This window comes from Martes martes, assembly GCF_963455335.1.
Source record: "Martes martes genome assembly, chromosome: 8".
Lineage (NCBI taxonomy): Eukaryota > Metazoa > Chordata > Mammalia > Carnivora > Mustelidae > Martes > Martes martes.
The window spans coordinates 102640271-102663119 of NC_137895.1; the positions used below are offsets into that span (position 1 = coordinate 102640271).

The following is a 22849-nucleotide window of genomic DNA, read 5'->3' on the forward strand; positions in this document are numbered from 1 at the left end:
ACCCACCTGCTTTTGTCATGAGTACCTGACTTGTCTGCTTAACTTAGCTGTTGATTTCTTCACTCAGCAAAACACACAGCCTCTGGGACTTTGCCATATATTTATTGGTTAGTCTTCATGGCCACCCTTTTCTGGGTGGGTCTGTAGCACAGCCATGCACTTTCTGGCATCCCTTGACCTTGACCTCCCCATACCTGGTCTCTTTTGCGCGCACCACCACCTTTCAACTTCACCCCGCAGCCTCACCCCAACATCCTGGGCCCCATCTTTAATGTTGGCAGGTCTGGTCTCAGCTTTTTTTAGTCTGGTGACTGCTTGTGGGAGGCCACTGGAGAGCTGTCAGGCCGCATGATCCAAGGAGGGGTCTCGTCTTCCTGAGAAGTTGGGGGTCCAGGCCCTCTGTGTCCAGCTGCTACCAGAAATGTGTGTGTAAGTCTCCTTGCTGTGCCAGCGTTCTCCCTGCCAGGAGAATCAGAACAAAAGGAAGTGCAGTCAGCTGTCTGAGAGTGCGCTGCCCGTGCAATGACACCAAGAAACCTGGAACTGCTCTCTGGTCTTTTTTCAGCACCTCTGACATAGCAGTGGTGGTCCCTTACCTGGCCCCTACTTCTGGGCTCTCTGGTTCACTCAGACCATACCTTCTACCCCAGAGACCCAACAAGGGTCCCTCCCACCCATCAGCCACTGCTGAGCATACCACCCTGAAGCCAATCCTACAAAAGTTGTCTTTAAATACTGTGTCACTAATTCTCTACCTTGAATGGAATCGAGTCCAAGCAACATGCTCAACTTAGAGGCCCTGTAAAGTGAAGCTTCATATAATCTATTTAGCTGGGCTCCCTTCTCTCTATCTAATGCCCTCACCATCTACCTTGGTCCCAGAGGCCCATCTTGGACCCTCAGTTTATACCAGGCAAAGCCCTCCCTCCATGAAAGAGTTCTGGCCTCTGCTTCCCTCCTCCCTTGCCCGGCCCATGAGATGCTCTTGTGTCTCCTGCCCACATTCTTCAGTCCCACCTTCCCAGCCCAGCCCCACCATCTTCGTGAGCTTCTTTGGCCATCCTAACATGATTGATCACTCTCTTCCCTGATTTCCTGCTGCCTTTGTGGCCTGCCCTGTACCACACATGCACGTAGTTTTCTATTGGAACGTGTGAGATCCAGGGCCCACTGTCTTATGTTCAAGGCCTGCCTCTACCAGGCCCTGGACAAAGAAAACTAGACCCCTGACTACTCCCAATGTGAGGTGCATGTGTCTGTGATCTTTGTGATCATGTCAAGAGCAGGACAGACTTTGGCTAAACACCAACAAACTAACAACTTCTTGCAATGTCTATCTCTGCATGTATAAAACAAGGGTGACCATGGACAGACTACAACCAGACAAGTCAGCCCCAAGCTGCTTTAGAGCTACTGCAGGGACCTGGTGAAACTGTTTTGGAAAAGGTAAGCCTTACCAACATGCCAGTAGGTATTATGGGGCCTATGCAGTAGCCTTCTGCAGAAGGAAAAGATTTAAAATTTACAATTTCAATTATTTGGGAACAAGCCCAAAGGTTCGTAACACAGAGTTACTGTAATTTTAGTAAAGCTCAAACATGATGCAAAAGGATACTGAAAACCTGATGTTCTGGGGGCAGGAACTCATCTCATGACTAAGTGTCACTGACCTCATGGCATCAGACTCACAAAACCAGCACCCACATGCTTTCCAGCAGGGGCACCTGTGTGGTAACCTCTGTCAACAGTTTGTTTCTTTGTGAAATTCGAATGGTCATCAAGTGAAAGAAACAGTCTAATAAGTGGTAAAAATAATAAATAAATAAATAAATAAATAAAGTTTATATATATATATATACATTCCACTCGTGGAGAGGTTGTCCCAAGGGCAAGTGACTCCACCTCTGACCTGAATTTCTTTTTAACATAACTGAAATAAAACCTAAATAGGTCTAGAAAATAAAGTTGAGGAAATTTCTCAGAAAGTAGGAAAAAAGTACAAAGACAGAGAGCAAAGTGAGTGTGATACTGTGATTTATAAGAAATATATATAAAATGGGGGTTCCCGGGATTGGCTAAGATGACTAAGCATCTTATACATAAGAATCTTATACATAAGATGCTTTGATATATATAAGATGCTTTAATATATATAATATATCTAAAACAAATCATTGAGAAAGCATCTGACCTTGAGTTAGAAGTGGCAGATTAAAAACATGGGATTTTTTTTTCCCTTTCCGAAACCCTACTAAAATAACTGTGAGGAAAATTTTCACGGGGCAGGGAGGTAAAGTTACAAAGACAAATAAGTCAGGATAGGAGATCAAATCTAAGTGAAAGCCAATGTGTAGTGACAGGAAACCCTGGAGGAAGAATACTGGACTTAGGAGAGAGACATGATTTGAAACGGGGGTGTCTGAAGATGAGGGTCAAGGAAATGTGGAGATTTGCTCCCGTGGAACCCATGGAGGCTCTGGACCTGGCAACACCCAATACCTTAGAAACAGAATCAAGACGGAGGTCTAAAAATTGGTTGCAGTTGGGCATACCTATCTAGGTCTCCTCCTCAGTTCCACGAAGCCACTTACCCACCTGATACTCATCAAAGAGAAGTTTGAGAAGAAACTAAACCAGAAAGGTTGGGATTCAGGGTCAGCTGGTACCAAGTAAGGCAGAAGGCATATACTGAAAGTAGGAGGAGGTACATGTGGCATGAGTGTCTACATGCTCATTGTGAAGTCTGCCACCTCCCCTGCCTTGTTCCCAGAAAATCAGGCAGGCAACTGGAGAACTTCTTCCTGGAGAAACCAAGGAATCCAAGAGGAAATGCCTCTAGACATCTAGAAGTCCCCAACAAAATGGCTTAGTCTCCACTACATCACTGTGCCATGAGCTCTCCACTCAACAAGCCCCACAGACACAGAGCCTCCACAGCCCTTTACCACCTCACTCTTGAAAATAAAGTTATCCTCAAATTACAAGTACCTGAGGGAAGATTTGAACAGGCCGAAATAGACAAATTCAGAGAAAACAGAAAATGCCAGAATCAAAAGAGAAAAAAATTTTCAAAAATTTTGGAAATCCTCAGATAAATATTTTATCTGCAAAACAAGAACAGGTTGCTAAAAAGGAGGAACCATCCAAGAAGAAAATAATTCTAGGAAATTGAAAGTATAATAGCTGTTTAAAAAAATTCAAAACAGTAAATGTAAAGATCTAATTGGATTTGTTAAGTGATTCATGAATCAGACACCATCCCACCTAGCAGGAAAGGGGAGCTCTGAGTAATACAAAATCGAAGGTCTTATAATGAACAGGTGGGGTGAGAACGTTATCAGAAAAAAAAAAAAGGAAGGAAAGGAGAGAGGGAGGGAAGAAGGGAGGGAGAAAGAGAAGAGAGAGAAGAGAGGAGAGAAGAAGAGAAGAGAGAGAAGAGAGGAGAGAAGAAGAGAAGAGAAGAAGAGGAGAGGAGAGGAGAGGAGAGGAGAGGAGAGGAGAGGAGAGGGGAGAGAAGGGGAGGGGAGAAGAGGGGAAGGGAGGGGAGGGGAGGAGAGGATTGTTTCAGGCAAGGTCCCTTCCCTGGGGGGAAGGGCTGGGGGTCTTTTCATGCAGATTACCTTATCTTCCTTTGGGAGATGGAGAGGACCCAGGTAACAAATTGCCTCCTTGGTGCTGACCAGAAAATTCCAGATTGATTGGTTTAGCATTCCACTCTTGGAGAGGTTGTTCCAAGGGCAAGTGACTCCACCTCTGACCTGAATTTCTTTTTAACATAACCGAAATAAAACTTAAATAGGTCTAGAAAATACAGTTGAGGAAATTTCTCAGAAAGTAGGAAAAAAGTACAAAGACAGAGAGTAAAGTAAGTGTGATACTGTGATTTATAAGAAATATATATTCTGGGGGTGCCTGGATGGCTAAGATGACTAAGCATCTTCCTTCAGCTCAGGTCATGATTTCCAGGTCCTGGGATGGAGCCCCATGTTGTGGGGGTGGGGGGGAGTCCTAGCTCAGCAGGGAGTCTGCTTCTCCCTCTCCCTCTGTCTTTCCCCATGCTTATGCTCTCTCTCTCTCTCTCTCTCAAATGAATAAGTAAAATCTTTGAAAAGAAAAAAAAAAAGAAAGAAATATATATTTTGGTCTTTGTCAATGGTTCCTGGCTTACAACTGCCAAATCCCATGTAATTTCCTTAATGATTAGAGCAATAAGGGAATATTGTTATATTTGGGTTTTGTCCTCAGTTTCTGAAATAGCTTCAGAACCATAAAGGTGAAATGGGGTGTCCTTTACAAGCCCCTTTGAACCACACCTGAGTTTAAATGAATACAGCAACTTTTGGGAAGCCCCTAAGGATGGGGGCTGGTTGCCAAGGGAACCAACCAGGATTAGAGAGTTGGAACTTTCCATCCAACTTCCCTCTCCCTCTACACCACCCACAGACCCCCTGGGAGAGAGAATGGCTGGAGGTTAAATGGGTCATCAATCGCCAATCCATCACAACCTATGCAAAGAAGCCTCCACAAAACCCCAAAAGGACATGGTCCAGAGAACCTGCAGATTGATGAACATGTAGAGGTGCTGGGAAAATGGCACCCTCAGAGAGGACGATGAAGTTCTGTGCCCTTTCCCCAACCTCGCCTTGTGCATCTCTTCCATCTGACTGTCCTGAGTTACATTTTTTTATAATAAGCTAGTAATCTAGTAAGTAAAGGGTTTTCCTGAGTTCTGTCAGCTGCTCTATCAAGGTAATTGAACCAGAAGAGGGGATTATAGGACTCTCCAATTTATAGCACATCTTTAGAAGCACAGGTGACAACCTGGACTTTCTTTTGATGTGTAAAGTGGGGAAGAGGGCAGTCTTGTGGGACTGAAACTTTACATGTGGGATCTGATCTGTCTCCAGGTAGATAGTGTCAGAATTGAGTTGAATTGCAGAACACTCAGTTGGTGACCACAGAATCTGGAAATTGCTTGGTTTTAAACCACCCCTCCAAACACACACACACACACACACACACACACACACACACACGCACATTTTGTGGCCACTAGTGTTGTGAGTATAGTATAAAAGTAGAGGACACACAGGAGTGATTTTCCTTAGAATAAAGAAATTTAAGAACCAGCCAGGAGATCCAAAGTCAGTTAATAGGAATTCTGGAAAAAGAGACTAGACAAAACCAAAATAGAAGAAAATAACCAAAGAAATAATTTGAGAAATTGTTCAAGAACTGAAAAATGGGCATTTCCAGACCAAGAATATCCACTAAACACCCATGGAAAGGGATAAAAATACACCTACATCAAGGCACAGCATGATGAAATTTAGGAACTGGGACAGCATCAGATTCTACCAAAAGCAACACTAGAAGCTAGAAGACAATGGAGATGATTTTCAACCTAAAATGCTATATTATTCAATGAGGATAGGAGGATGTCTGTATTGCTGGTGAGAAGTTTGGTAAGCCCCATTCTCCTTTTGGGAGAATAGTGACAAGTATCCATCAAATAGTGGCAGGTATATAGAAAATTAAGCAAGAAAAAAGTAGATATTTAGTAGCTCTGGGGGAAAATAAAAATCACAAGAAAGGAAATACCATAGTACACTACTTGGCTCAACAAGAAATAATATTTACTGTCATAATGAAGTAAAACAGCATACTCAGCTGATAAACATCATGCCCATAGTAGGTTGAGAAGGTGTGTGTCTACATTGTGTAGAGTAGCATAGATGGTGTAATAAAGAAAAGTCCTTATCATCCATAATAGGAAGCGAGTTTTTCCAAGACTTAAAAAATTGGGGGCATGAAGGAGGGAAGGAATGTAAGCACATTATTGAGAAATATAGTCTAGAGATGCAAATCTAGAATAAAGAGCTGAAAAGAAAGAGAAAGCAAAACACAGGGATGGCGAGGAGTGGGGGCAGAGACTGTTAATTTTGATTCTAAGACTTGTTGAAATAGCTTACCCTTTTAAGCCTAGACTAATATCTTAATTTAGAGAAAAATAAATAATTCATGAAAATTTCCTTAACCTGAAAGACACAAGTTTCTAGATTGAAAAACCCAAGTTCCAGTTTTGTCAGATATAACAAAAACAAACAAAAAAGATGGATACTCAGTTAAATTTGAATTCCAGATAAACAGTGAGTAACCTTTTAGCAAAAGTATGCCTCAAATATTGCAACATTAACTCATAACATATCTAAAATTCAAATGTAATGGGTCCTCTATTTTATTGTGGAACCAGAGGTCGAAATCATGCATATGAAGGTACATAGCATGACACTAAAAAATACTGGGGATAAAAGGGAGATGTTAACAACCTCCAGAGGGAAAAAATGTCACATGAAAAGACATCAGAAAAGCACTGACTTCTCATGGCAAGATTGAAAGGTTGAAATAGTGGAACAACGTCTTCAAAATTCTGAAGAAAAATAATGTCCATCCTGGAATCTTATATCCATATGATCATTAACCAAGTCTGCGAGTTGAATAAAGGCATTTCAAGGCATGCAAATGTTCAAAACTCTGCCTACCACTACAAGAGGATTTGCCCCCCCAAAAAAGAAACAAGGCAAGAAAGAAGAAAGTATGCACTACAGGAAGATGGAGACCCAATGGTAAGAGAGAAGGGAAATGAATTCCCAGGACAAAAACTGTGCTGGGCAGAGAGACAGCAGGCAAGGTTGGAATGGGAGAATGGAAGGTTCTGGAATGGAAGACTCCAGTGTTAAAAAAGGAACTGATGGAGAGCCGGATGTGTTTGGTTACATGGAAAATGGTCAGTGGACAGGTTTTTCCACTTCTGTTAGGGAGTTTGGAGAGAATTATAAATAGATGCACAGAAAAGTAAGCAGGTGAAGAAAATGCTATTAACAAAATGCTTACAAGAGAGTAAATGAACATTATCATCACATACTGCTTGGCAATGCAGAAAATAATACTTGAGAGTGATAATGATGTAAATGCCAAACACTGCTTTAACCAAAAAATTATGCTGGAGGCAGAGAAAGTGGGCATATGGTGTCAAAAGGCAAGAGGAAATGTTCTATCACTGTGAGAAAAAAAAAAAAAAAATCAAAGTCCCGAGAGTAGCCTACAAGGCCCTACACAATCTGTTGCCCATGTTACCTCTCTAATCTTACCCCTATTGTTCTCCCCTCATTCACCTTCCTCCAGCAAAAAGGGCATCTTTGCCATTCTATTCCTCAGGTATGTATGTCCTCCTACCTCAGGGCCTTTGCATTTGTTTTCCCTTTGCTATGATCATCCTTTTCCTATACATCCTCAGGGCTTCTCCCTCCCATCCTTCAGGTCTTTGCTCAGATGCTGTCTTCTCTGTAAGGTCCTCCCTTCCTCCATTCGCATTTAACACTCCCTTCCTCGGCATTCCCAACATCACCCCCATGGATCCTTATTTTTCTCCATATTATTCATAACCATTCTATGCAGAGCACCACCTCTAAATAATGAGATAGTTAGACTGGTATTTTATTTAAACATTTGCTTATTCTCTCCACTGCAGTAAGAGCCCTACAAAAGCAGGGTGTTTTATTCACTACATGTGTCCGTGATTTGTTCACTAATGTATCCATGCCTGGAACAGTGATTGGCACATAGCAGGAGGTTTACAAATATTTGTTAAATAAAAAAAAAAAAATTCAAGACAGAACAATATAAGCATTTACAGAGAAAAATAAAAGTAAATACCAGAAACAAACTGTTAAAATTATTGAATGTGATTACCTCTGAGGACTCAGGTCCTGCTGGTTGTCCTCAGAAGGCTTATAGCATTATCTGGCTTTTTAAACCATGTACATGTATGACTTGAATAAAAATCAAATGATTTTTAAATATGCTCACTGTTTTCACCCCCTACACACTCCTGAATCATATTTCATTTTGATACCAAAAGGAAGTGACTATGGAATTCCCTACACTTTTATATTATTAATCTTAGAAGTCATCCTCTTCCTCTCCTCCACCTCTTTCTCTCTAATAAATGTCTCTAATCCATCCCCATGTCCTGAAGCTCTCACCTCCTTCATGACCCTCCAATTCATTCACCTTCTACCTCCAACACTACTGGCCTAGCTCCATCTTCCTCCCGGATGTTGCATAAGTTTTTTAATAGTCCCCTATATCCATTCAGTCCATCCAGCCTATTACACTGTGGCCAGACTGATATTTTCAAGTACAAATCTGATCACATCACTCCACTGGAACTTGCTTTAAATATGCTCTTGGTGTCATACTGCTCCTCCACTAAGATGAAGCTCTTAATCCCCTGCCTTACTTGCTTGCCCTTTCCCTTGCCACCCCAGTCTCTCATGCTCATCTTCTTTTTTCCACCACAGGACTTTTGCACATGCTATTATCCATGCCTGGAATGCTGTTATCCCTGCCTGGAATGCTGTTTCTAGAACTTATGCCTACTTCCATTCTGCTCATTATTCAAATATCAGCTACAATGTCATTAAGTCAAATCTCCCTATTTTGAGCTCTTAGAGCACGGGGATGTGGATATCTGTACTTGGTCACCTTTGTCACAGTTGCAGTTTTACATGTGGGCTTACTGGATTAGTATCTGCGTCCACCCTCACCATCAACACATGCACACACACACACACACGCATGCACACATACTTACAATCTCTTCACTAAAGCAGGAAATCATTTTTTTTATCATTATATCCCCACTGTCCAGTATATGGTAGGAATTCAATACCTATGTACTGATCTATAGAAACATCATCTTTTACTACTGAAAAAAACACTATGCATTGCTTGGGTCTGTATAACAGTTATTCATCAGTTTCATCTCTATCCTAAAATTCTAGGACTTGGAGACTGCATACTTTTTTTTTTCTTGAAGTCCTGCTACTCACTCTTCTCTATACTTCCAGTTCTCATCTGCACACATAATTTCTAGAAATGTGCATTGACATAATATGAGCAGAAGATTATGTCTTGTATGGGGTTTCTACCCTCGAGAGCTTACATATTATAAAATCTTTCCTTATATCTAGCTTTTAGATATTGTCATCCATAATACATTTCTAGCACTTCACATATGATCTATAAATTTATTCTCTTCCTTCACAATTCAATACACATTCAGTTGTCTGAATTCTAGTAAACATTTGATTAAAGCTAAAGATTCAGCACTTTAGGCAAACCTAATGATTTTTATCTTGTTTCAGTTCAGTGAAGTTTAACACTTATGTTTTGTGCTTTAGCCAAATTATTACACGTTCTTTTTAAATTTTTTTTTTTTTTTAAGATTTTATTTATTTTATTTGACAGAGAGAGAGAGATCACAAGCAGGCAGAGAGGCAGGCAGAGAGAGTGAGAGAGGGAAGCAGGCTCCCTGCCAAGCAGAGAGCCCGACGTGGGACTCGATCCCAGGACCCTGAGATCATGACCTGAGCCGAAGGCAGCGGCTTAAACCACTGAGCCACCCAGGCGCCCCTATTACACGTTCTTTACTGTACAGGGAAGATAGGGGACACTGACCAGTTGATAGGGCCCATGAAAATGACCAATTGTTAGCTAGTGCACAAAATTCCAAGTCCAGCGTAAGACAGGGCACTTGGAGGGGGGTCTAAATTTGAACATCTAATGTTGAGCACCTCTTGTTTATGATTCCTGTGCAAGTAGAGACTATCTGCTAACCCAACATTAACTTAACCCTTTGCTGACTAAAACAAGTGTAAATTAATCAACTGTTTTCTTTTGACGTATTCAGAATTGAATGAGAAGCCAAATATTCTTTAAAGTTCCTTCTAGAGAATAAGACTCCCTATCAGACACAAGCTAAAATAGTCATGGTGAATCCTAAATTTCTCATGTCTACAATGTAATATCATTGAACAATACTAAACTAAAGAATTCCCCATGCAGGTATTTTTTTTCTTTTTTTTTTAAGATTTTATTTATTTATGAGAGAGAGAGAGAACGGGAGGGAGAGGGAGAGAGAATCTGAAGCACACTCTGCACTATAGAGCCTCGTGTGGGGCTCGAGTCCACGACCACAAGATTGTGACCTGAGCCGAAACCAAGAGTTAAGTGCTTAACCAACTGAGCCACCCAGGTGCTCCCCCCATGCAGGTATTTTTAAGGACACCTTCCTTTGCCGCCAAAATCGGTCTCTGGAAATAGCTAGCAGGGGTCACTCTCCAAATGGACTGCCTTCCCCAGAGCTTGGCCATGCCACACAAGCAGAAGGCTGGGACCAGAAATCTGGATGATCCTGCCTCTTGGTGGACCCAGTGTGAACCACTGACTGTCTCAGTCTTGTATCCACACTCGCTTCCTTCATCACTGTTTTCAAAGTTAGGCTCAACAGCTCTTCCCCAAGTTTTCTGCCATTTCTGTGAGTGATGTAGAATTTGGCATTCCTTGAAAACTTGAGCTTGATAAAATTTCTTGCTCCTCTGGGTGTATCACCAAAGCCCTACACCTTCCTAGAAAGTGGTGGTGGGAAAGTAGCATGCAGTGAGTTGAGGGCTGGGGTTTGTGCTTCAGACAACGATAGTGAAACTGTCAGGACACTCTCACGGCTTGGTGTTCACCATTACCTTTAAGAGCATGTGCGTCCATTATAATCACCAATGAAATGCCGACTAAACAAGGTACCATTTAAGGGGCGCCTGGGTGGCTCAGTGGGTTAAGTCTCTGTCTTCAGCTTGGTTCATGATCTCAGGGCCCTGGGATTGAGCACCGCATCGGGCTCTCTGCTCAGCAGGGAGCCTGCTTCCCCGCCTCTCTCTCTCTGCCTCTCTGCCTACTTGCGCTCTCTCTCTGTGTCAAATAAATAAATAAAATCTTTAAATAAATGAACAAACAAACAAGGTACCATTTAATACCCATCATGTCAACAGCCCACCTAGAATATTCAGAGCTGTTTGGATGCCATGAACACTCTCATACGGAGCTGGTGATTTCTTCTGTTTCTCTCTTCATTTCAATAACCACATCTTAGCATTTTTCAAGACAGAAATAACTCTCTGATCCTAGAAAATAGACACTCATTCACCTCGTTCCAGCAATAAGGGCCTGCAGAAAACTCTAAAAGAGAAACTGAAAATCACACATATCCCTTCTACACAGAAAACGCGAGCATGTGCACATGCGCACACACACACACACACACACACACACACTGCTTTTGCAGTGCCACAGAGCTGATCTAAGCCCAGTTACTCTTGTTCATCTAATAATTGAAAACAAGGATTGAAGCTGTCTCACGCTGTGAGGTTTTAAGATAATATTGTTGTATAAGGCAGAGTAACTAGTAGCTGGAAGCTAAGACCATTACTGTTGTCAATATAGTTCCAGGAGATAGACAGATACAGAGATAGCGATAGAGTGCACTTTTTATGTTTCTACAAGATGGCTTTGTGTGCCAAAAAACAGTATTTAGAAGATATGTTGCTGGGGTGGCTCAGTGGGTTAAACCTTTGCCTTCGGCTCAGGTCATGATCTCAGGGTCCTGGGATAGAGCCCTGCATTGGGTTCTCTGCTCAGCAGGGAGCCTGCTTCTACTTCCCCTCTCTCTCTGCCTACCTCTCTGCCTACTTGTGCTCTCTGTCTCAAATAAATAAATAAAATCTTTTTTAAAAAAGGAAGAAGAAGATATGTTGCTTTGACAAATTATATTCAATTTATAAAGGTTACACATCTTTCAATGGAGTTCTTCCTCAAGTTTTTTAATCCAAATGACAAATTTTGTTATTCTATTTATAAGCAGGAGTTGCCTGTTTTGTTTTTCAAAAGTCTGAATTCCTCAAGAGTCTTTGAAAGCAAGAGTAAGAGGAGAACACCTTTAAGGATACGTGTTATGGACTGAATATTTGTGACCTCCCAGTACCCATATGCTGAAGCCCTAATGCCCAGTATAGCTATATTTGGAGGTGGGGTTTCCTAAGGAAGTAATTAATGTAAGCTGAAATGAGGTCATAGTGGTGGGACCCAGGTCCCATAGGATTGGTGTCCTAGAAAAAGGAGTAGACACTGACCCTCTCTGTGTGTGTGAACAGAGGAAAGGTCATATGAGAACACAGTGTGAAAGCCATGGTCTCCAAACCAGAAGACAGATCTCACCACAAACAAACCTGCTGGCACCTGATCATGGAATTCTAGCCCCCAGAACTGTAAGAAAATGAATTCCTGTTGTTTGAGCCACCCAGCATCCCTAGCAGCCCATTTAATATGAGAAGCAGAGATCCCTCCTTTACATCCAGGTCAGAGCTCAGAGGCTGACAATAAAAGCAGGGACCCACACACTACTAGATGGTTGTATCCGTGGAGATCACCAGACCTTGCAGGGAATGGCTGTTGAGTGCACCAAGGCCAGACCTGAGGCCCGGGACTCCTAGCCTGCCAATGAGGTTGCAGAGCCACTAACGGATTTGTGAACTGAGATTTATACCCAGTCTTAGAGTTGACAGATTGAGCAAATAAAAATACAGGCTCCTTTCCTCCTCCAAGGAAAGGAAATCTATTGTGCTTCTCTTTGTATTTCCAGTGTTTTATATACTGCCTAGAACTTTAGTAGACTCAGCAATGCTGTTTAATTAAAATAGCCCTCAAATGTTAAAAAAAAATTACAGGATCCACAGTTAAATTTAAATTTCAGATGATTTTGCAATATTTGGGACATTCTTTTTTTTTTTTTTCTCTTCGAATGTTTTTCCTTTTAAGCTAAAAAGAAAACAAACCAACAAGCAAAAAACCCAGTTTACCCATTAGGGACATTCTTATATAAAAAATTATTCACTGATGGGGCACCTGGGTGGCTCAGTGGGTTAAGCCTCTGCCTTCAGCTCAGGTCATGCTCTCAGGGTCCTGGGATCAAGCCCTGCCCTGGGCTCTCTACTCAGCGGGGAGCCTGCTTCCCCCTCTTTCTCTGCCTGCCTCTCTGCCTACTTGTGATCTCTCTCTCTCTCTCTCTCTGTCAAATAAATAAATAAAATCTTTAAAAAAAATTCACTGCTTATTTGAAATTCAAATTAATTGGGCAAATTAATTATTTTATTTATTTCATTAATTGGGCAAATCAATTATTTTATCTGACAACCCTACCCAGTACAGGCATGATTTTCTGGAGGGTATTTTAGTAATTCATGTCAAATCTTTAAACCTAATTAACAGCACAGCAATTCCACTTCTAGGAATTTAGTCACAAGAAATTACTAGATAATAAATATACAGGTAAGGATATTTCTCCAGTGTGTTGCTCATAATCACAAAAAATGGAATTAAGGTAAGAGTGGTTAAATGGTTGTATTTTTGTTCAAATGTATGCGACCTTAAAGTTGTAATTTTTTAAATCTATATTTATCAGTATGAAAAGATGTCCAGACATATTGTTAAATTTAAAAGGGTAATGAAGGAATTTTAAGTTTGATTTTATTTTTAAATATTTGTAGTAAGACACCATTCCTCACCCACACATACATGAAAAACATCTGGAATAATTATACCAAAATATTGTTGGGAGTTACCTCTGGATTGTGGGGTTACTGGTAATTTACTTTGCTCCGTATCCCTTCATGTTACATTATCTTAATAATCAGAATGATACAATGATTCTATTACAATTTTAAAAATGTACTTGTAGCTTTCTTAAAAAGAAGTATGCAAAAGCACTGATAATTATATGATCTTAAAAGCTGAAGCAAAGAATTCATGTGTGGATTCAGTAATTCCTTCCCTGAAGTCATGGGCGTGAACCTTGTCATATTTTAGTGTCGATTTATCTAAGCTATGACATCTTTCTCTTGCTAAAAGAACCACAGTAATACTGGATATAGTAGATATTTGCTATTTTTGTTCATTTTGTTTGGGGTTGAAGGAGTTACTTTTTTTCTTTACCTAACATCACTTTATCACTTCTTCTTGCAACAGAGCACCAGTTTCCTTCAGAGAACCATCCCCAGCCCCCAGGCTCAGTTCACATGCTTTGGATAAAATTGACTCCAACCTCGGCTCCAAGGGTGTGCATGTGATCCAGTTATATATCCAATCAGAGCATGCCATTCCCCTGGCCTAATAATTTGCCCAGATAAGGGAATGAGATAGAATTCTGACCAATGAAAATCAGATTATAGGATTTTGTCAGGTCAAGAGAAATACTCTTCTTATTGGACTAGAACCCAGAAGAATATGTGCCTGGAGTTACTAGCCATCTTACTGCCATCTGAAACCAACATGGACAGCAAAATTATATCAAGAGAGATTAAAAACTTAACTCTTGGGTTATATGGTACCTAAAGCTCAGTTTTATTATTTTTTTAAGCCAAATTCTTCAGAAGAATTTTATCATTTTTCAAGTAATGTAGTATGGACCTTAGATTTATTGTGCATTTTCCAGCAAAAGGTCTGGTTAATATGATTGATATGAGGATGAAATTAATTCAATCTACTGGCACAGTTTACAGGTCTGAGTAGAATTTAATTGGTGTTAATACCCCAAGGAGAAGGGTTGCCAGGCATCCTGTAGAGGAATATGTCCCATATTTAATTATTTTTGTCCTGCTTCCTGTATTGACTTTCTCAGGGCATCCTAAACGGCCTGTATTCAGCATTTTTCAATAAATTACAAAAATTCAGAAGTTGAAGTTTTTATGAAATTTATCTGGACATGGGTATTTTTATTTGCTAAATTTGGTGGTCCTACTGAGGGATCATTCATCCCCTACACCCTGCCATGTCTCACCTGCTCTACCATAGCTCTGCCTACTGATGCCCAATTTTAGCTGAAGTTATATGAGTTGATGAATTTTTTCTTAAGATTTTATTCATTTATTTGTCAGAGAGAGGGAGAGAAAGAGAGAGAGCACAAGCCGGGGAGTAGCAGGAAGAGGAAGAAGCAGACTCCCCCTTAGCAAGGAGCTCAATCCACGATTCCGTCCAAGGACCCCAGGACTATGACCTGAGTTGCAGGCAGACGCTAAACCAACTGAGCCAACCAGGGAACCAGGGGTCCCAAACATTTTTTTTTTTTTTTGGATTAAGATGGTTTGAGCCAGATTTTTGGTCTCTTATAACCAAAAGAAAACTAACTGAAACAAATTAATTACAGAATCACCAACACCTAAGCTCTACAGCTTAATTATACTAATCGCTATATTTTACATTAATCACTGAGTATGTTCAGGACAAGCTAAATACATTATCTCACGAATAAGACTACCCATCCTTTGAGATGGACAGTCTTTTCTATATTTCACAGATGAGGGAACCGAGTCTCCATGAGGTTAAGTAATGCACCCCAAATCACACAGCCAGGTGCATGGGGCCAGTATGCCGAGACACTGAGTCTGCATCCTTCCACTACACCTCCCAGTGCTCACTTGGAATTCTCAGTTCCAGTTTCATGCCACAGAGAGAATTCTTCCATTGGTTCACTACCGGTTAGAGTAAAATAACCACCAGAAAGCCTAACTTCCCACAAATAGCTCTGATTTGAAGCCAAGCATATAAAAAGCGCCCAAACAGAGCCTCAGTTTAAAGTGAGTACAGGAAGCCCCCGCCTTACTACTGTTTTCTCCAATTTCCAAGCAAGGATTATGATCTGAAAGCAAGTTTTTGGCTCACTTGAGTCATGTCAAGTTAATCAAGGTCAGTCCCATTGTTGAAATTAACCAAATATCTGCAAAATTTTCCACTGTTTATGGACACTGCCTAAAACTGTATAAGCTGGACATGAACTACGTAAAGGCAGGCCTGAGACAGAGGAATCACCAGGTTTTCCAAAACCTTGTTTCGGTTTCCTGAAAATACATAAAAATACATAAAAATAAAATGACTCCTGCACGTTTACCTGTGACGTGACATTCTATGTGCAATTCATCATGGTTTTGTGACTTTCATAGTAATTCTGAAACGAAGGTAGAACAGAGAGGTGATGTGCTCTGTTCAAAGTCAAGCAACAGGTCAACAGCAAACAGATAAGACCCCAAACAAACAAATGAAGAAAAATCACAAGTATCTACTATATGCAGGTGTTTCTCTGGCTCTTTTAGCAAGAGAAGAGTGTCATAGCTTAGATAAATCAACACTAAAATATGATGAGGAACATGTCTATGACTTCGGGTAAGGAATTCCTGAATCTACGCCTGGACCCCTTGCTTCAGACTTTTAAGATTATAGAAATAGCAAAGCTTTTGACAAATAGGTTTAATTAGAAACAAACCAAAACTCTTTGTCTGCTAGCCTCCACTCCTCCAGGCTTCCATAGGAGCCTCTGCCCCTGCCTTTGCTGCCCAGGGAAAGCAGTAGCATTGTGGCAATCACACAGCAAGGCTGCCAATGAGTATTGTAGGCGCTAGCCTTGGGGGGCAGAAAGTAAGGACAGCTGCATTGCTTCCTGGACCTCTGATGGCTTTTCAAGCACAGCCCCAATAAATGTGATACTGATGGTCCAAGTGACTCTGAAAAGTGGGAAACGCCTATTTGTCAAACATCTCCCCTTGACTAGTTCCCAGCAGCCTTGACTATTTTATGGGGGAAGTTTCAGGAACAAAAGAGACGCTGTTCCTTGCCACCCCCTCCCAGCAGGCTGGAGAGAGCTTCTCAGGCTCCTGGAGTGGGTCAGGCGGAGAGCAGTGGCCCAGAAGAGATGGCATTTGTGACATTCTGCCCCATGAGGTCAGTGGGATGATGACAACCACTCCCATCCCACTTCTGTTCCTTGCCTTCCCAGTGTGTGTGCACATGTTCCACTAGTAAGAAACTCTCAGAGGACAATTTTCTGAAGCCTCGCACAGCAAAACCCCAAATACAAAGGTTCCTTTCAAATCCACCTCTGAACTGCAGAGCCCACACTCAGCCATCCACCCATGAGCTCCCGACACATGCTCAGTAAGCGACTATCATCTCTTCTACCTGGATTCCTGTAGGAGCCTTCCATCCAAGGTACACCAAAGTTTGGTCCTTGAGAGAGGTTTGCCGCCCCCTAAAGGCAGAGGATTTAAAAGCAGTAATAAAACTGACCAAAAGTCAAACTGCTTTTTTTTTTTTTTTTTCCATTTGTAAAATCGGATTTCAGTTATGGCATCTCTGCTATGAAACCTTGCAAAAGTGCCCATGTATTCCCCAAAAATTAGGTGTCTGTTACCAGTAGCACTTTCAAAGTTTATCACATTTTCTTCCATGCCACAAACACTTTACGGACTGCTTTTTATTTCACCTGTGTCAGGCTGTCGTGGCTAGAGTGGACTTGGGTCCCCACCCCTAGTCTCTTTCCTGCTTGTGCTCCCAGTTCAGCCAAAGGGATCCCTTCAAAATGGGATCTGAGAGGGCCATGCTTCTGACTGAAAACTCTTGCTTGCTCCCTCTCATTCCCTTCAGAATGAATCCAACTTCTAGCAGCTTTGTGGTTCTTCACAGTCTGAGTCCAACCTATCTTCCAGCCTCCCCTGTGCCCTTTTACCCCATGTGACCCACACTCCCAGTTCCCTGAACACATCATCCCTTTCTCAGAATCTGTGCCTCTAGCAAGCCATTCCTTCTGTTAAGAATTTTCTCTTTGATCTCGAAAACATGGACTCCTCCTACAAGGCTCGCTGACGTGTCCACTTCCCTGGGACACCTTCCCCAGGAAGAATTCGTTACTCTTCCTACCTTACCCTGAGTACCTGCTACATGACTCTACAGCAGCACCTCTATGGTTTTCCCCATATGGCTTCCCAGAAAGGTTACATTCCTCATTACAAGACTAGAGCCCAAAACATTTATTGGGCTGCATTTTACTAGTTAACAGAGTTGCTGTGCCTTAAATCAGTCTTCATAACCAGCCCACCTTTCACTTCCCGACTCCTTGGGTCACAGCAGGCTACTTTCCTCTCCGTCCATGTGACCCTCACTCTGTGAAAGCAGCTGGGAAAGTGGGCTTCCGGCCACCTTGGAGTTTTGCTCTCTCCCTTCCTCCTGCAAGTCACTGCCAAGAGAGCTGGCCACAGATTCTGGTTACAAGGTAGATAGGAATAAAAAGCACCCTCCCCACATCATTTGTCTGCAGTTTCAGTTGTGGTGTGTGTGTGTGTGTGTGTGTGTGTGTGTGTGTGTGTTTTCAGCTATGTTTTAATTCAGCCTGATACTCCAGAGCCCTGAGTTTGGCACACAACTGGGTGCTACTTTGGATTCATAATAAAGTTGTGCCTTGATTCCTACACTCGTCTTTGCACTTTACTCCCTCAGTCAGAAAGCAGTGGCGTTGAGTGAGGGACACCAGGAAAGCCTGCCCCCCAGTGTCTGCCACCCACCATACTATCACAGTCAGTTGCTTACATGTGTCTGCCATCTCTTACAATCTCTTTCCTAAAAACATTAACGTGCTACCCACCTTTGATTCTCCAGGGCCTGACACATGCAGGCTTAATATGAATGTACATTAGAATGACAGCCTTGCTGGATAAAGTATTCTTGGCTGCATATTTGTCCTATTTAATATGTTGAATACGTCATGCCAGCCCTTTCTGTCCTGCCAGGTATCTGTGGACAGGTCTGCTGCCAGCCGTATGTGTCTATCCTTGTAGATTAAGGACCTGTTATCTGACGCTGCTTTCAAGATTTTCTCTTTATCTTTGTAATTTGCAAGTTTCACTATAATATGTTGAGTTGTTGACCTATTTTTGTTGATTTTGAGGGGAGTTCTCTGTGCCTTCTGGACTTGAATGCCTGTTTCCTTCTCCAGATTAGGAAAATTCTCAGCTATAATTTGTTCAAAGAAACCTTCTGTCCTTTTTCCCCACTCTTCATCTTCTGGGACTCCTATAATACGGATATTACTTCACTTTGTGGAATTGCTGAGCTCCCTCAGTCTACCTTCATGATCTAATCATCTTCTTTCCTTCTTCTTTTCAGCTTCCTTGTTTTCCATCATTTTATCTTCTATATCACTGATTCTCTCTTCTGACTTGTTCATCCTCTTTTTTATAGCCTCCACTCGGGACTGCATCTCGGTAATGGCATTTTTATTTCAGGCTGACTAGACTTTAATTTTTTTTTTTATCTCTACAATAAGGGATTCTCTAATTTCTTCTATGCTTCCCCCGCCCAAGCCCAGCTAGTATCTTTATAGTCATTCTTTTAAAATTCTAGTTCAGGGGCACCTGGGTAGCTCAGTGGGTTAAGCCTCTGCCTTCGGCTCAGGTCATGATCTCAGGGTCCTGGGATCGAGCCCCGTATCGGGCTCTCTGCTCAGCGGGCTCTCTGCTCAGCGGGGAGCCTTCTCCCCCCTCCCCGCCCCCACACCGCCTGCCTCTCTGCCTGCTTGTGATCTCTGTCTGTCAAATAAATAAATAAAATCTTTAAAACAAAATAAAATTCTAGTTCAGACATCTTACTTATAACCATATTGATTAAATCCAAACCCTGGCTGTGAGTACTTCCTCCTATTCCTTCTTTTGGGGTGAGTTTCTCCATCTTGTCATTTTGTCCAGAAAAGAAAAGAAGAAAGAAAAAGAAAAAATAACAATAACAACAACAACAGAAACAAAACAAAAACTAGGTCCTGGGTGTGTTTTGGTCTGCTGGTTTAAAGAAACTAGATCCCAAAATAAGAAAGAAAGAAAAACATCTATGGCACAAGATACTGTGTAAGTTGTTTCCTCCACCCCCTACTATTAGCCCAGCGGCCACCCCTCTCCCCTGCTTCTTTGCTCTCAGAACCCCTATTTTGTTCAGGTGTCTAGAAGGGAAGCACCTCAAAGACATTGGGCCCCCCCAACAATATGTTGAACAGTAATCTTACCCACCACTAATAAAATTATAAAATTGGTTAGGATGGGCTTGTGTCCTAAGTGTGGCTTAAGAGAGGTTGGTGGGAGACACATGGAGGTTTCCTCATGTTTAGAAAAGCTTGTCCTTTCCTGCTTTTGGATGTTGTGGTGTGAAGGGATGGTACTTGGAAATGCTGCCATTTGTAAAAAGACATGAAAGACAAGCGAGTCCCAAGGAATAGAATTCTCTGAACCCAACTATGGCTATGGCAGGCTGATTACAAAAATGGTTCAAACTCTTCATGTTCCCTTTGCAATATGATTTTGAAGCTCCTTCCACCAAAAGGCAAAGTCTACTTCTTCATTACTTGAGTCTGGACTTGCCTAGTGAATTGTTTTAGCCAATAGTATACAGCAGAAATGTCTGCACCCATTCTAACTCTTAGTCTCAAGTGGCTTTGACACGTCTGCTTGCTCTTGGGCTCCTGCATCCACCACAAGAAAGATCCCAGGCCACCTGCTAGAGGGCTGTCAGCTCCACTGACAGGAGCTAAGGCTTCCTGGCCAACAACCAGCCAATCCCTAGAAGGAATACCATCTTATCAACACAAAGCTGATCACAGAGGCATAAGGAAGCATTGGTCAGGTAAGACCAAAAGAACTGCCAGGCTAAGCTCAGCTCAAATTTCTGATCTGCTGAATTGGGAGCTAAGAAATAATGGGTGCTTCAAACCCCTAAGTTTTTAACTGGTTTGTTACATAGCAATATTTAAATCACTTAACAATCCAAGAACTTTCCCTCCTCAAGATTCCAAGTTATAAGAGATAATAAATGATCTTTTGGTATTTTGTTCTTTGTTTTTAAACACTACGGTTCGATGAAGACAATATTTCCCTGATATGGTGTTGCTGAGTTAAGAAAAGATGAGAGCAATCTCCTGCCTTCAAGGAAATGATAGTCCAAATGCACTTAAGATAGACAGAGACAGACACACATACACACATGCAGATATGTAGATAGATAGAGAGAGAGAGAGAGAGAGAATGATTGGGGGGAGGGGCAGAGAGAATCTTAAGCAGGCTCCATGCCCAGGGTGGAGCCCAATCTGGGACTCAATCTCATAACCCTGAGATCATAACCTGAGCCAAAATCAAGGGTCAGATGCTTAAACAACTGAGCCACCTAGGTGCTCCAAGACACATACTTTTTAAGGAGGCTGTCAACCCTTTCAGGGCTGAGGACTGGTGCTATAAGTATCTGTAGAAAGGATTAGAATCTGAAAATGTACGTATCAACACAAGGTAACTTCCATTAAGTACAAAATGAGCAGGTCAGTCCATATGAAGACTTCATGAAGGAAGCTGGATATGAGCTGGGTGGTGTTTGAAGGAGATTCAGGGTTCAGAGAGATGGGAATCCAAGAGGAGGTGGAGGGAGGTGGGATCCTCTCTGGCCCCGGTGAGATGGGTGTTCCATGGGGATTTGTTCTAGGAAGAGGTGAATGTCTAGGAGTCAAGCTCAGATGTGGTGATTTAAGGTTTAAATGACACAAGGAGGAAAGAACGCTTTCTCATTGCAAGACCAGCAAAAGTTCCTTCTGTGAGGTCACAAGGCATAGCTGTCAGGAGGTACAAGCCAGTGTTCTCCCTCATCGCTCTCAAAAGAGTTTCAAAAGTTACATTGTCTCAGAGGTCCACAGGCCAATGCCCATGGCCTCAGAAATGACCAGGTGTGAAGAGTCTCTTTCTACCAGTTATGCCCTGTACTCTTCATATGCTCTTACTCAGCAAGCCACCTGCCAGCCCGGGGTGGGGGAGGGGGTCACAGAGTAGTCCTTTAATAAAGATCAGATCACAGGTTGAATGGATTTCACAAATCTAAAAAAAAAAAAAAAAAAGTAACAGAGAGGAACCTGTTTCTTTCAAATCACCAGGGTCTATCAGGTCTCTCTCTACATCTAAGTTGCTCCAAGTCTGAGAGGAATGATCTAGGCCTAGCAGGTTGATAGCCAGGTTCTGTGCAGAGTCACCTCCCTTGGAGTCTGGAGAAAAAACACAAGGAAGCCCCCTGTTCTCCCAACTACAAGTGGGAAGGTGCTAAATAATTCTGAAAACAAGCCAGCTACAGAATTTAGAGCATAGGGAAAGAGAAGAGAGAACTATTATGTATTTTGGCCAAGAAGCCTTCTTTCTTTTATTGAACAATGATTCTGTGCTAAGCACATCTTATCCACATGAGGAAACTTTTGTGATATTTCTCTGAAATAAGTATAATGATTCCCATTTTACAGTTGAGGAATACCAGCCTCAAGAGAGTGAGAAATGGGGACACCTAGGTGACTCAGTTAAGTGGCTGCCTTCAGCTGAGATCATGATCCCAGAGTTCTGGGATACTGCCCCGCCAGGGTCTTCCTATTCAACAAGGAATTTGCTTCTCCCTGCTCCTCTGCCCCTTCCCCTGCTCATTCTTTCTCTCTCTCTCTCAAATATATAAATAAATAAATTCTAAAAGAAAAATTATTTAAAAAGAGAGAGAGAGAGAATAAGAACTGTGCCCACAGTCTCAGTGTTAGTGAGTGGGAAAGGCAGGATTCGAACCTAGGTCAATCTGATGCTGAAGTCTGTGGGCACCCCATAAGGCTCCCCTGCAGGGCCTGGCTACTAGGATTTCTTCAAAATCTGAACAGAACACAGATTTTCATAGGAAATTAGTTGTAGAGGCATCACTTAGTCAAGACAGTAAGTGAGTCAACACTTTGGACTTCGAACCAGCTCTATAATAAAGTAACCATAACAGCCATGTGGCCTTGGCCCAATCGTGTGATTTCTTGGGACCTCAATTTTTTTCATATATAAGATAGAAAAGTGAATCTGTGTAATAGATGACCCCCCTCCAGCTCCTGAGGCTGGGAGGTTTTCCATCTCTTCCAAGAGAGACTAGCCCAGACTGATCTGTCCCAACTGAGAGTTTCTGGGAAAGAGGCTCAGATCGGTGCAGATTCAACCCTCCTCCAATCCACCAAAGCCAGGGGGCCAAGTGTCCTGACTTAGCTGTTGGAGGCTCAGCCTTGTGGACGACAGGGCAGTTCAAGCGTTGCAGGTGGCAGGGGCAA

At 42.1% G+C, this 22849-nt stretch overlaps 1 protein-coding gene across 1 annotated transcript in view; it reads right to left on the minus strand.

The window, feature by feature from the left end:
* Positions 1 to 299: 299 nt before the first annotated feature.
* GALNT8 (polypeptide N-acetylgalactosaminyltransferase 8) overlaps positions 300 to 22849 on the minus strand; it is a gene marked incomplete at both ends in the record, with an annotated part of 117368 nt that continues 94818 nt past the window's right edge. The window contains 2 exon segments of the mRNA XM_080810288.1: positions 300 to 455; positions 19773 to 19930. Of these exon segments, the coding sequence (XP_080666414.1) occupies positions 300 to 455; positions 19773 to 19930 (314 nt within the window).